The following is a 16,214-nucleotide window of genomic DNA, read 5'->3' on the forward strand; positions in this document are numbered from 1 at the left end:
GATAAATGAGCGTCCTGCTCAGCAAATGTTACAGCTTCGAAACTGCGCTCAGCAGGCCTACGTACTGTCTCTCCAATAATTACGTCATCATTCATTGATAAATTAGCGTCCTGATCCACAGACATTAAAGGCTGAAAAGTAAACTCAGTGCCTACGGTCTCTTCAATAATTACGTCATCATTCATTGATAAATTAGCATCCTGATCGGCAGACATTAAAGGCTGGAAATTCAACTCAGTGCCTACTGTACCTCCGATTACATCATCAGCGATGAATAAATGATCATGCAGCTTGCTCACATATGCAAGTTTTGGCTCTGTTTTCAAATGACTGTTTTTCTTACTTGAATCCAGGCATGTCTGATCCAATTTGCAAACACCGATTTGTTTGTTTACAAGTGTGTGTTGATCGTGATGTTTGATATACTTACTGTGCTCCGAGCTTGTAGATGAAACATGTGTAAGACTTGCTACTTTATCTTTACGAGTGCGTTTACCACAGCGTCCGATACACTTACTTTCCATCTCGGTGGTTGCATGTGAAACATATTCGCCACTGCCTTCTTGACCAGACTTAGAACTTGCCTCGATAGTTGTGGTCTTACCAATTACTGTTGCTTTCACAGAGGTCACTTCAAAATGTGTTCCCTGGGCATTCAGTGACAAGGCAAGGCTACTAACATGATTAAACAACATGTAGATGTCATCACAGTAAAGTATTATGCTTCTTCCATAAGGCTCAGGTAAACCTTTACCATTACGTGAATGGGGATCCACTAGAGCAAATATTGGCCCTGCCTTTATGACTGCACAAATGTAATGTTTAATGTTTAACAAACATGCATCATACTGAAGCAGAGCCCTTTGAAGTGCTTCTTCTATAGACATAGACACATCTCGCAATGATTCATCATAGACATCAACACCAATAACACCACAGAAAGATTCTCCATGCTTTATTGAGAATGTTGTGTTATCAAGTGTGTGCAGTCTTGGCATTTCTGCAACAGAAATATGACCCAGCCCTGTTCGATCGTGGATCTGCCCCTGCAGTGTCATTGATGTGTACAGCTCATCTCCATGCAACAGAACAGCATTCAGGTCCTCTGTTGTCCACGTCAGCACATCCTTCAGCACACTCGTCATGACTGCTGTGATACTGTTCACTGCACACTGACGGTTTCTGTTCGAACCAAATCGCGCATCACCCTGATGGAAAGAACCACGTATGACTTTCTGTGGGAAATAACCAGAGTTATTGACAAGTGAAGCTCTGGTAACATCACTCCAGCTTTTGCTAGACACTGGAACACTTGTGACAGACTTTGGAACACTTTTAGTAACACTTGTGGCAGACTTTGGAACACTTTTAGTAACACTTGTGGCAGACTTTGGAACACTTTTGGTAGACTTTGGAACACTTTTGGCAACACTTGTAGCAAACTTTGGAACATTTGTGATAGAGTTTGGAACATTTTCAGGAGCCTTACGGCAATTCAAACAGTTTTCTCTGTGAGCGTTCTCTCTGTCGGCATTCTCTCTGTCAGCGTTCTCATGGCTCTGTTTGTCAGAGCTGTGGGGAGCAGCCTTTTGTTTTAAAGGAGGCATAACCTCAATGACATCCATGAAGGAACCGAGTGTGTAACGCTCAGCATTCCTCCTCTTGGCCGCCTGGGACCGGCGGAAACCCTTTCCACGTGGCATCTGAAATTACAAAAAAGACAGAGACACCAAACAGTTTAGTACAGTGCATTACTACACTTTATTTTACTCACTAGTCTGAAATGTTTTCTATATAACATTCATACTAGGGCTGCACAATGTTGGGGAAAAAAAACTCACATTGCTATATTTTTTGTTTTTCTTCAATGGATATTGTGATAAAAAATTACTTTAATAATATTTTTTTCCAAATAGAGCTATTTATGATTGGAGTTATTTTGTAGTTAACTAAATCATCACAGAAAACAAATTTAAAAAATAAAGATAAATATAATAGAAAAAAGATAAAAATGAAAAACAGTGCTTTATAATTTTTTACAGGTAAGCCTGAAACTGAATAATCAAAATATTTAAAACAACAGTGTATAATTTTCACTATTTAAATTAAATCTAACAGATCGGTGTTAAATCAAGTGTTTTTTAAGTGTGTTTTTTTTTTTTTTTTTATTAATATTCATGACAGAAAGCAGTGACAAACTACTGTGGAACAATATACTGTTACACATCCATTTTCTTTCTCAACAGTTTACCTTCACCTAAACCATTAAGCAACTGTTTATTAAGATACTTGCAGAGACATGCATTTTGACAATTTCATGCATATAGTTAATTAAGGCACAAATAGACATGGAAGTGAATGGCATTTAATGTTTATGTGCATTTGCGTAGCTTTTACATGCACAAACACAAAGATACTTAAACTATCTCACAACAAATAGTCAATCATGAACTACCAGCTAATATGCTTTGAAAAAAAACTTATGTTTTGACAACTTCAATACAAAGCTGCACATAAAAAAGTCAACATTAAGGCTTTTGAAGACCTTTTCAGGAATTTAAGAAATAAATACTGTACATTAGCAAGTTTGCAATACTGACAAATTATTCCAATAACTTAAGTTTTTTTTTTTTTAAGTAAGATGATATTTTATAGGGTCTTTTTGTGCTGGTTTATGACTGTTGAGGACAGCTGACTCAAAAAGACATACATTTTTTAAATATTCTATGCTGTGGTCAGTTCAAAACAGTGACAGAAATGAACCATTTCAAATGGCAATGTTTGCCAATATTTCTAATCCTATTAGATTTACCCTATACATCACTGACAAAAAATTCTAAAATTTAAATGAAATTCAAATACAATAACGCCATACAGGACTGTTGCCAATCAAATGAAATCATTAACAAAATCCAACTTTACACAGATACAGAGGTCACACAGAAGCAGCATAAGAAGTAGCTTCATATATTTATAGTGCATTAACAATTACATAAGTTATGCTACTATTTTTTTTAAATATTTAAATAGGAAATGTATATGAAATTTACAAATTCAATTCCTTATTTTAACATTTTAAATAAAATAAAAAACTGCCAGCAGGTGGAGGCAAGACACTTAATCAGCAAGTCATTCATTCAACCAATTTGTTGAAATGGCTGATTCATTCAGGGAGAGAAGCAAATGACCAAATTTCTCAATGGGTTACTGAATCATTAAACTAATTAATTTAATAAAAAAATTCAGTCAGTAAAGATGAATAAATGACGTGCAATCATTATGATATATGGGGAAAACGATGTGTTCTATATTATAATAACTATACCATATAATATATATTTGAGATCAAAAGTAGCTTACATCACACAAAACATTAAAACAAAAATTACTTTATTATTACATATACAAAAGTGTCATGTATAATTTTAGTCCCCTCTTCATTAAAAATAAGACTATTTGAGACTTTTCCTGACCTTAACTGTTACATATGTTATTGAATACTTTAAGACTTTAAAAAGATCCAAGGGAACCTTTACAATGAGCTTCTTGTATTGCCTATATTTTCACAATGAGAAATCATGGTTTAATATGACTTACCTTAGATGAGTTCTGAGAGTCTTCTGAAAACACAGGGAAAAACATTACATTCAGTTCACAAAATATTGATTACTCTTTACTAAATTATTATAAAAATTTCAATAATTAAGGGGTTTCCAGGTTTGTGTGTATGTGTGTGAGCAAAATTTGCAACAAGAAGTCTGTGGAGCAGTCATAGCATAGAAAGTGTAGCAATGGCATAGCAATTTAGCAATAGCAATGTCTTTAAAGGGATAGTTCAAAATTCTATCATCGTTTACTCACCCTCAAGTTGTTCCAAACCTGTATGAGTTTCTTTGTTCTGCTGAACACAAAGGAAGATATTTGGAAGAATGTTTGTAACCAAACAGATCTCGGTCCCCATTGACTACCATAATATATATTTTTTCCTACTATGGAAGACAATGGGGACCGAGATCTGTTTGATTCTGTCATTATTCTAAATATCTTCCTTTGTGTTCAACAGAACAAAGAAATTCATACAGGTTTGGAACAACTTGAGGCTGAGTAAACGATGATAGAATTTTCATTTTTGGGTGAACTATCCCTTTAAGGTATCTGACACTAAGTGTTGGCAATGGAAATGTGTACATTGGGGCCCTGGTAATCAGTACTGGTTTTACCCCCAGTCCGACACCCCTGGTTAAAGGTCCCATCCCATGACATGAAAATTTCACTTTATGGGGTTTTTTAACATTAAAACTAGTTTTCCTAGTCTGTCTATGGTCCTCCAGTGTCTAGTAATGTTAATAGGTTTAAACCAAGCCCTGGGTGTCCTGCTCTGCCTTTGAGAAAATGAGAGCTCAGACGCACCGATCTGGAATCTTCCCGTTATGTTGTCATAATGGGGAAAGGTTACCTCCCCTTTCTCTGCTTTGCCCGCTTGGAGAATTGAGAAAATGTATTCAGTTTATTATTATTAATTTTTTTTTTTACATTTAATTCAGTCGCAATGTCAGCACAGGCTTAACAAACAGACTTTTGCGATATGGATTCGACAGCACCGACACAAACAGTGAGTAACACTGTGAGTGTTCAGAACTCATTAATTAATTAACAGTGTTAATTGATTTCTGATGTGTTATTAATTATTCAAGTTCACACAGACTTTCTTTCCAAATCGCTTAATACTGTTTATGCATCAGTGAATCAAGCCAGTGACTAAACGGTCAACTTCACTTTGTTTCTCTTAGTAACATGAAACACATCTTTTATTTAAATTTTGATTTAACTACAGAGAGCGATCCAAGAACGCTCCCTTTATTTTGTTCAGAGTTTTCAATCACACATCGCAAGTGTATCTGCATACTTGCCCGAACTGCCGTTATAATGAATAACGCTGTCATACTGCACAACGAAGCTCTTACTGTATTCACGTCGATATTGTGTTTGCTGTTAGTTGTGGTGAAAGCATTATTGTGAGAGAAAAAAATTTGCAATGACGAAATCACTGGATTCACGCGATAAACAGACTATCTACTCCATGCTCATCACTGCAGCCTTTCATGTGATGGGAAAAGATCTCAAAACTAATGCTATAACCAATGCTTCCACAATTCGTTAACCTTGACAGCTGTAATAGTCAAAAAAAATGAGAAGGGTTCCACATGTAATACGCATTTCGAATGCAAAGATGTCAGCCAATCACAACAGTTGTCGTGTACTCGGAGTCTCACAGCAGACGTACACGCCCCTACAAACAGAGCATTCAAGCCAGAGGGCTAATATCAGGATATAAAAATGCATTTTATTTCTAAATTTTAAATATAAAAATCATACTAACAATATAAGTGCACCTCAGAAAACATTTAAATAATAATAATAATAATAATAATAATAATAATTCACCCAATGAGACCTTTAAGGAATGCTCTGTTCAAGAAACCAATAAAGATAATAAATAATAGCCTAAATTACATGTGTTTCTCGCCAAACCCTTTAATTTAATCTAACAACATTTAAAATATACATCAATCGTCATATGGGCCTACTATTATGAGTATTTCCATAATTTTTGTTGAGGTTTACAACGAAGGCAGGACGAGTAAACGCAGGCCTCACTCACTAATAAACACCTTTACACACCCATTTGCCAAAAATAACCATACAAACATATCGTCTGACATACAAAATACTTAAAACTATATCAGCAATATTATGAATGATAAGTAATAAAAACAGATTAATAAGATTATGTAGACCAAACAAGAAGACACGTTTCTTACCGTTTCGAGATAGGAGCAAAATGGCTTCCTGCTAATGAGACACGTGTTGTCTGCAAGCACGTTACAGCTCCCCTAGTGGTTATAGTAATCAATACATACTAATCCTGCTTGCACAGGACTATAGCCTATAGCAACGTTTATCATATTAACACACTTAACAATGAATTCATAATTATACTTACCACAACATATTGCCACATCAATATGTATATTTTATATTTTTTTTCTGCTTTAACTTCAGTTTTCTTCATTTCTGTAAAATGTAGCTATGGTCAATAAATATTTCATAAGCCTAATCCTATTTATATTGTCTGCTTATTTTACTAAAATAAACGATTAAAGAAATGGTATACGCCTAGTGTGTATATAAAAAAAATATATATATAAAAAATAAAAATAAAACCTTGATCGACAAGCAAAGGGATGATGCAGGCTATAAGCTACTTTTATATTAGTACAAGACTTCAAATTTTAGCAGTCTCGTGTTCTCTAAGATTTAATTTGATTTTTTAAGTTTGTTTAATACATAATTTAAAATGGAATCATTTATATAGACAATTAGCTTATGTATAAGTTTTTTAAGGTAAAAACCAAAGTAAAGTTCAAAAGTAGCCTATATATGCCTATGTTGTATGGGCTACAAAAAAAAAATTGTCTGACATTTTGTTTATTTTCATGTAGTGTTACACCTTTGTAATAATTTGCAACTTCAAATTTAAGACAAGTTATACTACTGATTTACCTTATGAAGAAGGTAAAAAAAAAGCAGAACTCGATTTGCACATGCAGACAATAATCGAAAGTGTTTTAAATTTAAACATTTTACAGATTATTATAAATCTGTAAAATTACATTATAACACAAACTAAATGACAGACTAAAGATGTGTACAACATATGTACTTTTGAACTTTACTACTGTTTTTGCGTTAAGATTACTTATGCATAATCTAATTCTTGGTACTAATCATTCCATATTAAATGATATTAAAGGATTTAAAAATCGACTAAAATCTTAGAGAACACGAAACTGCTGAATTTAGACGTGTTATAAAGTAGGCATCATCCCGTTGCCAATTGCTCAGTTTTTTTTTTTTTTTTTCAGTAAAATAAGCAAACAATAGAAATGGCCAATGAAACAATTATTGACCACAATCCTGAAAACTGAAGTAAAGACAGAAAAAAATCAGCTATAGCTACTGCAACAAAAATGCCTTTGGCACACAATTGTCTTCTTAATTAATCTGAAGTGAGAGGAAAATTATTCAAACCACTAAACCATCGCGGGACTAGTCGACTGCTCTCTCTGCATCGCCTTGCTCCGTTAGCTGCTCTTCTGGCTGTGCATCGTTTCAGGCGGACCAAACAGCAAGCACAACATTTCGACAATGCCAAGCTGTAAATTAAGCTGCTTGCATTAGCTAGTACAAAAAAGGAAGAAAAAAATAAACATAAAAAAAGTAAAACCTAACTTATGCAATAACCTTGCCCCCCCCCCCAAAAAAAAAGACAAAATCAGCCTAAGCTCTTTCCTAGCGTATAACCTATACCGATTTCCACTCAATAAAAATGATTTCGTTATATATTACATTTCTACGAAACAACATTGCAACGAAAACTACAGAAATGTGAAAATTGAAGAGAAAACGGACCTGAAATTTAATTGCTACTAGCACTGACTCCTCGGCCTTGCAGCGGACCTAGTTGAAACCGCCTGACCTTACAACATAAGCTATTTTCATTTCATTAAAAGGATTTTTAATAATTTCAGCACAAAAACCTAAGTCTAAACGATACCTTAATATTACTTAATCCTGCCTATTCGACTCACTTTAAGTTAATAGACTTAAACTGACTTAAATGGACTTGAATTTATTAATTATACATAAAATTACTTTCATACAAGTCAATATGTAAGCACGTATTGATTTTCTATTTTTATCATCACCTTGACATTACATACCATATTTAGTAGAATATATTTCTTAAATAATCAATGTGAAATCCTTGATTTCAATCAAATAAGTGGACAGTACAAAAAGGATTCGATGAAAAAGGAAATATTTATTGAACACTTAATTATAGACAATTAGAGAACGTGGAAATTAAATAAGAACAAACAACCAGTTTTCTGAACATAAAAGCATTTGACAAACCATATATTTAATTTAACGGAACAGAAATCTGAACGGTCTTCAAGCAACTGAACCACCTTGCTCCGCTGGCTGTGCCTGGCCTTCGTCTGCATCGGTGTCCCACTGATCTTCCGCGCCGACAGCCCGCCCGGCCTCTGCTGGCTGGATGGACAGGAGGAAACCGTCCACGTTAACTTTGAGGTCAACTGGCGGAGACTGCAAAAAATTATCCTCGATCGCCTCTGCGTCGTTTGACATGCTGCTGAGGCCGGCGTCGCGCAGGTAGGTGGAGAGCGCCGAGCTGGATAGCTGCACCGTTTCATCGCCGCTCGCAGTGGAGACCGTGGCTTTACCGCCAAAGCTGGCGGAGAAAGACAGCGAATGTTGCTTCATCCTGCAGCCCTCGCACCTGTGCGTCTTCGACTTCTCCACGAACTCCTTCTGCTTGAAGTGGCAGGCGGAACACCGACGTTGTATCGTGACTTCTATGCCCTTTATTGTGGCGCTGAAAAGCGCCGTTGATTTTTCATCTTCCGCGCTGGCTGCTCCCTCCGCCACCTCCAAGTCCGCGATATGCTCGATACTGCTGGACGGACCAGTACTCGGACCTAAGGCCTTCACCTCCGCTACAGTCATCTTTTTGCAGCTTGGTGGCGCGCACCGCAGAAAAGGCAGCCTGGTCACCTCGACGCTGGTCCCACGAGAGCACAGTACGTCAAAGCCGTCTGGATCAGAGAAGCCTGGAGAACAAGCAAACACGTTTAATTAAAACCGAGCTCCCATGGCCGACTCATCAGTGAGCCAGAATACAAGTGAGTGAGTCTGGTCTGGATAAACAGTCATATCTTACTCAAGCTTCGCTTGACGTTCCGCAGCCGCACCGGGTTGCCGTTCTTTTCCGCTTGAACGAAGAGGGCTTGCTTTTCCATGGCGAAAACGACCACTCTGTGGTAGCCTACTCCTGCCTGGCGCTCTGAAGAACGGCGGTGAAGAACGCAGAACGGTAGACCGTTTTCTTTATTGGCTCACTGTGACAGACACTCAGACAGCAAAGAGCACGGCAGAACTTGGACTATTTATAGCCCTGATATGCAAATTAATCGGGGACTGAGGAGTGCCGTCCTATCGCCTTCAGTGGGAGGGGCCAGCTTAACCGTTTCCATCATTCCAAGCTGTTGATAACTCTTCACTACAAATGAACCCGTTTGCCTTCAAGCCTTCTACTGTACTATCATGCAGAAATAAATCAAGTAATAAGTAAATTGAGAAAATACAGCTAATACTGCAATTACTCACGCGGTTCCTTATAAACTCACGAAAAATGAACAGAATTCAGTCTTTATGCATAACCTAAGGTCTGTCCGAGCGTCTCATCTTAAAACTGTATTTTCAGTCCAATCAAATGTATCGTTAAATTGCCACATTTCCTTTTTATTTTAACAATACTTATTCTCTTAACGCTTGAAAGCACAAATAGGCCTAGATTATTATGTAATAGCCGACTGAACATTATAATATCTGCATAGAATATTTCTAAAACCCGTTGCTAATTCGTTACTTTTTTCGCTTGCATTTTCATAAGGACATAGCTTAAAATAATACGTTTAAAAAAACTATTTTTAAAAAAAAATTATTTAAAGTGAAAGACAGTCGGTCCAAGACAATTTTGTAATAACTTGCATGTCCAGAGGTAAAGTTTAGTCTGCTGGTTCAGTGGCTTTAATCGATCTGTAAGTTCAGGTTAATTAAAAATACAGTGATTTGTTAAATTAATTTTTGTTACGGTATACAATTTGTTCTGCATTCACATCAACTTTACTGCGTGTACCTATATAATAATTCATATACATATGCAATACATGTTTTTACATAGGACACTGTCAGTGATAGTACCGAAATGAGTCCGGTTTTATTTTATTTTTTTCACGCTTCGTGTTTTTGCAGTTGCAAAGTTGTTTTGGAGAAACGGAATAGCCTGCGTAAAGAAATTATCTGTTTTGGTTTGAAATACTTAGTCGTCCAAAAGATGCTTTAATATTACTTAAGCATAGGCCTACTGATTCGACTCAATTTAAGTTAAAGGCTATAACTGACTTTAAAAATGGACTTGCATTTCCTATTAGCTATAAAAGACTGCTTAAATTACCTTTATGTAATCAATATGAAAGCAAATGACATTGATCATGGTTTTTCCTTTTTATTGTCATTACATCACATTTAGTAGGCTAATATATTACTTTCTTTTTTTTCGCAATAAATTTTTTTCACACTGAATATAAGTAGACAATACAAGAAGAACTCGATGAAAAAGGAAACATTTATTGAACACTAGTAATTACAGGCAATTAGAGAACGTGGAAATTAAATAAGAACAAACAACCAGTTTTCTGAACATAAAAGCATTTGACAAACCATATATTTAATTTAACGGAACAGAAATCTGAACGGTCTTCAAGCAACTGAACCACCTTGCTCCGCTGGCTGTGCCTGGCCTTCGTCTGCATCGGTGTCCCACTGATCTTCCGCGCCGACAGCCCGCCCGGCCTCTGCTGGCTGGATGGACAGGAGGAAACCGTCCACGTTAACTTTGAGGTCAACTGGCGGAGACTGCAAAAAATGATCCTCGATCGCCTCTGCGTCGTTTGACATGCTGCTGAGGCCGGCGTCGCGCAGGTAGGTGGAGAGCGCCGAGCTGGATAGCTGCACCGTTTCATCGCCGCTCGCAGTGGAGACCGTGGCTTTACCGCCAAAGCTGGCGGAGAAAGACAGCGAATGTTGCTTCATCCTGCAGCCCTCGCACCTGTGCGTCTTCGACTTCTCCACGAACTCCTTCTGCTTGAAGTGGCAGGCGGAACACCGACGTTGTATCGTGACTTCTATGCCCTTTATTGTGGCGCTGAAAAGCGCCGTTGATTTTTCATCTTCCCCGCTGGCTGCTCCCTCCGCCACCTCCAAGTCCGCGATCTGCTCGATACTGCTGGACGGACCAGTACAGAGGCAAAGGCACCCGTCTCGCTCTCTCGTAGACAGGTTCTTGAAGGCGTAAGAGACGCCGGCCTCGGCAGCGTTGACGAAGGTGTCCCACAACGTCAGCTTTATCTCCCCCGTTCCGTCGCAGATCTGCACCTCTTTCAGCTCACAGTCCGAGTTGCTGACCGTGACCACTCTGCTCACAGAGCCCTGCAGCGCAACCTTTGCACGGACCTCCTTCACCTAAAGAAAGCACAAACACGACATTAGTTGGCTTTCCGTTTTGACCACGAACAGAGCGAGATGATATGGCTCTGAGACGTCAGCTCTGGGACTCGCACCTTCTGCCTCGGACCTAGGGCCTTCACCTCCGCTACAGTCATCCTTTTGCAGCTTGGTGGCGCGCACCGCAGAAAAGGCAGCCTGGTCACCTCGACGCTGGTCCCACGAGAGCACAGTACGTCAAAGCCGTCTGGATCAGAGAAGCCTGGAGAACAAGCAAACACGTTTAATTAAAACCGAGCTCCCACGGCCGACTCATCAGTGAGCCAGAAAACAAGTGAGTGAGTCTGGTCTGGATAAACAGTCATATCTTACTCAAGCTTCGCCTGACGTTCCGCAGCCGCACCGGGTTGCCGTTCTTTTCCGCTTGAACGAAGAGGGCTTGCTTTTCCATGGCGAAAACGACCACTCTGTGGTACTCCTGCCTGGCGCTCTGAAGAACGGCGGTGAAGAACGCAGAACTGTTTTTAGACAGCTTTCTGGGCGATACGTCAAAGACGAATCCCTCCACTGCGTCTTCACCCTCTTTTCGCACTTTAGCAGGACTGGACATCCTTCCTTAACCGGACACGACCTGATGCAGACTCGACCTCTTCCTGGGACTCCGAATTGGCTTTCTCAGACGAGGGCGCCGGCAGAACTTGGACTATTTATAGCCCTGATATGCAAATTAATCGGGGACTGAGGAGTGCCGTCCTATCCCTTCAGTGGGAGGGGCCAGCTTAACCGTTTCCATCATTCCAAGCTGTTGATAACTCTTCACTACAAATGAACCCGTTCGCCTTCAAGCCTTCTACTGTACTATCATGCAGAAATAAATCAAGTAATAAGTAAATTGAGAAAATACAGCTAATACTGCAATTACTCACGCGGTTCCTTATAAACTCACGAAAAATGAACAGAATTCAGTCTTTATGCATAACCTAAGGTCTGTCCGAGCGTCTCATCTTAAAACTGTATTTTCAGTCCAATCAAATGTATCGTTAAATTGCCACATTTCCTTTTTATTTTAACAATACTTATTCTCTTAAAGCTTGAAAGCACAAATAGGCCTAGATTATTATGTAATAGCCGACTGAACATTATAATATCTGCATAGAATATTTCTAAAACCCGTTGCTAATTCGTTACTTTTTTCGCTTGCATTTTCATAAGGACATAGCTTAAAATAATACGTTTAAAAAAACTATTTTAAAAAAAAAATTATTTAAAGTGAAAGACAGTCGGTCCAAGACAATTTTGTAATAACTTGCATGTCCAGAGGTAAAGTTTAGTCTGCTGGTTCAGTGGCTTTAATCGATCTGTAAGTTCAGGTTAATTAAAAATACAGTGATTTGTTAAATTAATTTTTGTTACGGTATACAATTTGTTCTGCATTCACATCAACTTTACTGCGTGTACCTATATAACAATTCATATACATATGCAATACATGTTTTTACATAGGACACTGTCAGTGATAGTACCGAAATGAGTCCGGTTTTATTTTATTTTTTTCACGCTTCGTGTTTTTGCAGTTGCAAAGTTGTTTTGGAGAAACGGAATAGCCTGCGTAAAGAAATTATCTGTTTTGGTTTGAAATACTTAGTCGTCCAAAAGATGCTTTAATATTACTTAAGCATAGGCCTACTGATTCGACTCAATTTAAGTTAAAGGCTATAACTGACTTTAAAAATGGACTTGCATTTCCTATTAGCTATAAAAGACTGCTTAAATTACCTTTATGTAATCAATATGAAAGCAAATGACATTGATCATGGTTTTTCCTTTTTATTGTCATTACATCACATTTAGTAGGCTAATATATTACTTTCTTTTTTTTCGCAATAAATTTTTTTCACACTGAATATAAGTAGACAATACAAGAAGAACTCGATGAAAAAGGAAACATTTATTGAACACTAGTAATTACAGGCAATTAGAGAACGTGGAAATTAAATAAGAACAACCAGTTTTCTGAACATAAAAGCATTTGACAAACCATATATTTAATTTAACGGAACAGAAATCTGAACGGTCTTCAAGCAACTGAACCACCTTGCTCCGCTGGCTGTGCCTGGCCTTCGTCTGCATCGGTGTCCCACTGATCTTCCGCGCCGACAGCCCGCCCGGCCTCTGCTGGCTGGATGGACAGGAGGAAACCGTCCACGTTAACTTTGAGGTCAACTGGCGGAGACTGCAAAAAATGATCCTCGATCGCCTCTGCGTCGTTTGACATGCTGCTGAGGCCGGCGTCGCGCAGGTAGGTGGAGAGCGCCGAGCTGGATAGCTGCACCGTTTCATCGCCGCTCGCAGTGGAGACCGTGGCTTTACCGCCAAAGCTGGCGGAGAAAGACAGCGAATGTTGCTTCATCCTGCAGCCCTCGCACCTGTGCGTCTTCGACTTCTCCACGAACTCCTTCTGCTTGAAGTGGCAGGCGGAACACCGACGTTGTATCGTGACTTCTATGCCCTTTATTTTGGCGCTGAAAAGCGCCGTTGATTTTTCATCTTCCCCGCTGGCTGCTCCCTCCGCCACCTCCAAGTCCGCGATCTGCTCGATACTGCTGGACGGACCAGTACAGAGGCAAAGGCACCCGTCTCGCTCTCTCGTAGACAGGTTCTTGAAGGCGTAAGAGACGCCGGCCTCGGCAGCGTTGACGAAGGTGTCCCACAACGTCAGCTTTATCTCCCCCGTTCCGTCGCAGATCTGCACCTCTTTCAGCTCACAGTCCGAGTTGCTGACCGTGACCACTCTGCTCACAGAGCCCTGCAGCGCAACCTTTGCACGGACCTCCTTCACCTAAAGAAAGCACAAACACGACATTAGTTGGCTTTCCGTTTTGACCACGAACAGAGCGAGATGATATGGCTCTGAGACGTCAGCTCTGGGACTCGCACCTTCTGCCTCGGACCTAGGGCCTTCACCTCCGCTACAGTCATCCTTTTGCAGCTTGGTGGCGCGCACCGCAGAAAAGGCAGCCTGGTCACCTCGACGCTGGTCCCACGAGAGCACAGTACGTCAAAGCCGTCTGGATCAGAGAAGCCTGGAGAACAAGCAAACACGTTTAATTAAAACCGAGCTCCCACGGCCGACTCATCAGTGAGCCAGAATACAAGTGAGTGAGTCTGGTCTGGATAAACAGTCATATCTTACTCAAGCTTCGCCTGACGTTCCGCAGCCGCACCGGGTTGCCGTTCTTTTCCGCTTGAACGAAGAGGGCTTGCTTTTCCATGGCGAAAACGACCACTCTGTGGTACTCCTGCCTGGCGCTCTGAAGAACGGCGGTGAAGAACGCAGAACTGTTTTTAGACAGCTTTCTGGGCGATACGTCGAAGACGAATCCCTCCACTGCGTCTTCACCCTCTTTTCGCACTTTAGCAGGACTGGACATCCTTCCTTAACCGGACACGACCTGATGCAGACTCGACCTCTTCCTGGGACTCCGAATTGGCTTTCTCAGACGAGGGCGCCGGCAGAACTTGGACTATTTATAGCCCTGATATGCAAATTAATCGGGGACTGAGGAGTGCCGTCCTATCGCCTTCAGTGGGAGGGGCCAGCTTAACCGTTTCCATCATTCCAAGCTGTTGATAACTCTTCACTACAAATGAACCCGTTCGCCTTCAAGCCTTCTACTGTACTATCATGCAGAAATAAATCAAGTAATAAATAAATTGAGAAAATACAGCTAATACTGCAATTACTCACGCGGTTCCTTATAAACTCACGAAAAATGAACAGAATTCAGTCTTTATGCATAACCTAAGGTCTGTCCGAGCGTCTCATCTTAAAACTGTATTTTTAGTCCAATCAAATCGTTAAATTGCAACATTTCCTTTTTATTTTAACAATACTTATTCTCTTAAAGTTTGAAAGCACAAATAGGCCTAGATTATTATGTAATAGCCGACTGAACATTATAATATCTGCATAGAATATTTCTAAAACCCGTTGCTAATTCGTTACTTTTTTCGCTTGCATTTTCATAAGGACATAGCTTAAAATAATACGTTTAAAAAAACTATTTTTTAAAAAAAATTATTTAAAGTGAAAGACAGTCGGTCCAAGACAATTTTGTAATAACTTGCATGTCCAGAGGTAAAGTTTAGTCTGCTGGTTCAGTGGCTTTAATCGATCTGTAAGTTCAGGTTAATTAAAAATACAGTGATTTGTTAAATTAATTTTTGTTAAAGAATACAATGTGTTCTGCATTCACATCAACTTTACTGCGTGTACCTATATAACAATTCATATACATATGCAATACATGTTTTTACATAGGACACTGTCAGTGATAGTACCGAAATGAGTCCGGTTTTATTTATTTTTTTCACGCTTGAGTTTTTGCAGTTGCAAAGTTGTTTTGGAGAAACGGAATAGCCTGCGTAAAGAAATTATTTGTTTTGGTTTTAAATACTTAGTCGTCCAGAAGATGCTTTAATATTACTTAAGCATAGGCCTACTGATTCGACTCACTTTAAGTTAAAGGCTATAACTGACTTTAAAAATGGACTTGCATTTCCTATTAGCTATAAAAGACAGCTTAAATTACCTTTATGTAATAAATCAATATGAAAGCAAATTATATTGATCATGGTTTTTCTACCCCCCCCCCCCCCCCACCCTGACATTATCATAATTAGTAGGCTAATATATATCTATTTTTTTTTCCAAAAAATTTTTTTCACACTGAGTATAAGTAGACAATACAAGAAGAACTCGATGAAAAAGGAAACATTTATTGAACACTTAATTACAGGCAATTAAAGAACGTGGAAATGAAATTAGAACAAACAACCAGTTTTCTGAACATAAAAGCATTTGACAAACCATATATTTAATTTAACGGAACAGAAATCTGAACGGTCTTCAAGCAACTGAACCACCTTGCTCCGCTGGCTGTGCCTGGCCTTCGTCTGCATCGGTGTCCCACTGATCTTCCGCGCCGACAGCCCGCCCGGCCTCTGCTGGCTGGATGGACAGGAGGAAACCGTCCACGTTAACTTTGAGGTCAACTGGCGGA

At 39.2% G+C, this 16,214-nt stretch overlaps 1 protein-coding gene across 9 annotated transcripts; it reads right to left on the minus strand.

The window, feature by feature from the left end:
* Positions 1-1,345: 1,345 nt before the first annotated feature.
* LOC127968392 (uncharacterized) lies at positions 1,346-15,171 on the minus strand. Of its 9 annotated transcripts, none has more exons than XM_052569582.1 (6): positions 14,345-15,171; positions 14,089-14,234; positions 10,906-11,169; positions 5,823-8,514; positions 3,598-3,620; positions 1,346-1,703 (listed from the first exon to the last, which is right to left on the minus strand). In XM_052569582.1, the coding sequence occupies exons 1-4, from the start codon at positions 14,580-14,582 to the stop codon at positions 8,017-8,019; spliced, it is 1,146 nt and encodes a 381-aa protein (XP_052425542.1). In that variant the 5' UTR covers positions 14,583-15,171; the 3' UTR covers positions 1,346-1,703; positions 3,598-3,620; positions 5,823-8,016. The 9 variants fall into 9 exon arrangements, with proteins under 9 accessions (XP_052425542.1, XP_052425543.1, XP_052425541.1 ...); XM_052569583.1 differs by lacking the exon at positions 14,089-14,234 and adding an exon at positions 11,268-11,413 and having other exon boundaries at positions 14,345-15,170; XM_052569581.1 differs by lacking the exon at positions 10,906-11,169 and adding an exon at positions 13,727-13,990 and having other exon boundaries at positions 14,345-15,170.
* Positions 15,172-16,214: the final 1,043 nt, after the last annotated feature.

The sequence above is a fragment of the Carassius gibelio genome, chromosome B11, assembly GCF_023724105.1.
Source record: "Carassius gibelio isolate Cgi1373 ecotype wild population from Czech Republic chromosome B11, carGib1.2-hapl.c, whole genome shotgun sequence".
In the NCBI taxonomy this organism is placed as follows: Eukaryota; Metazoa; Chordata; class Actinopteri; order Cypriniformes; family Cyprinidae; genus Carassius; species Carassius gibelio.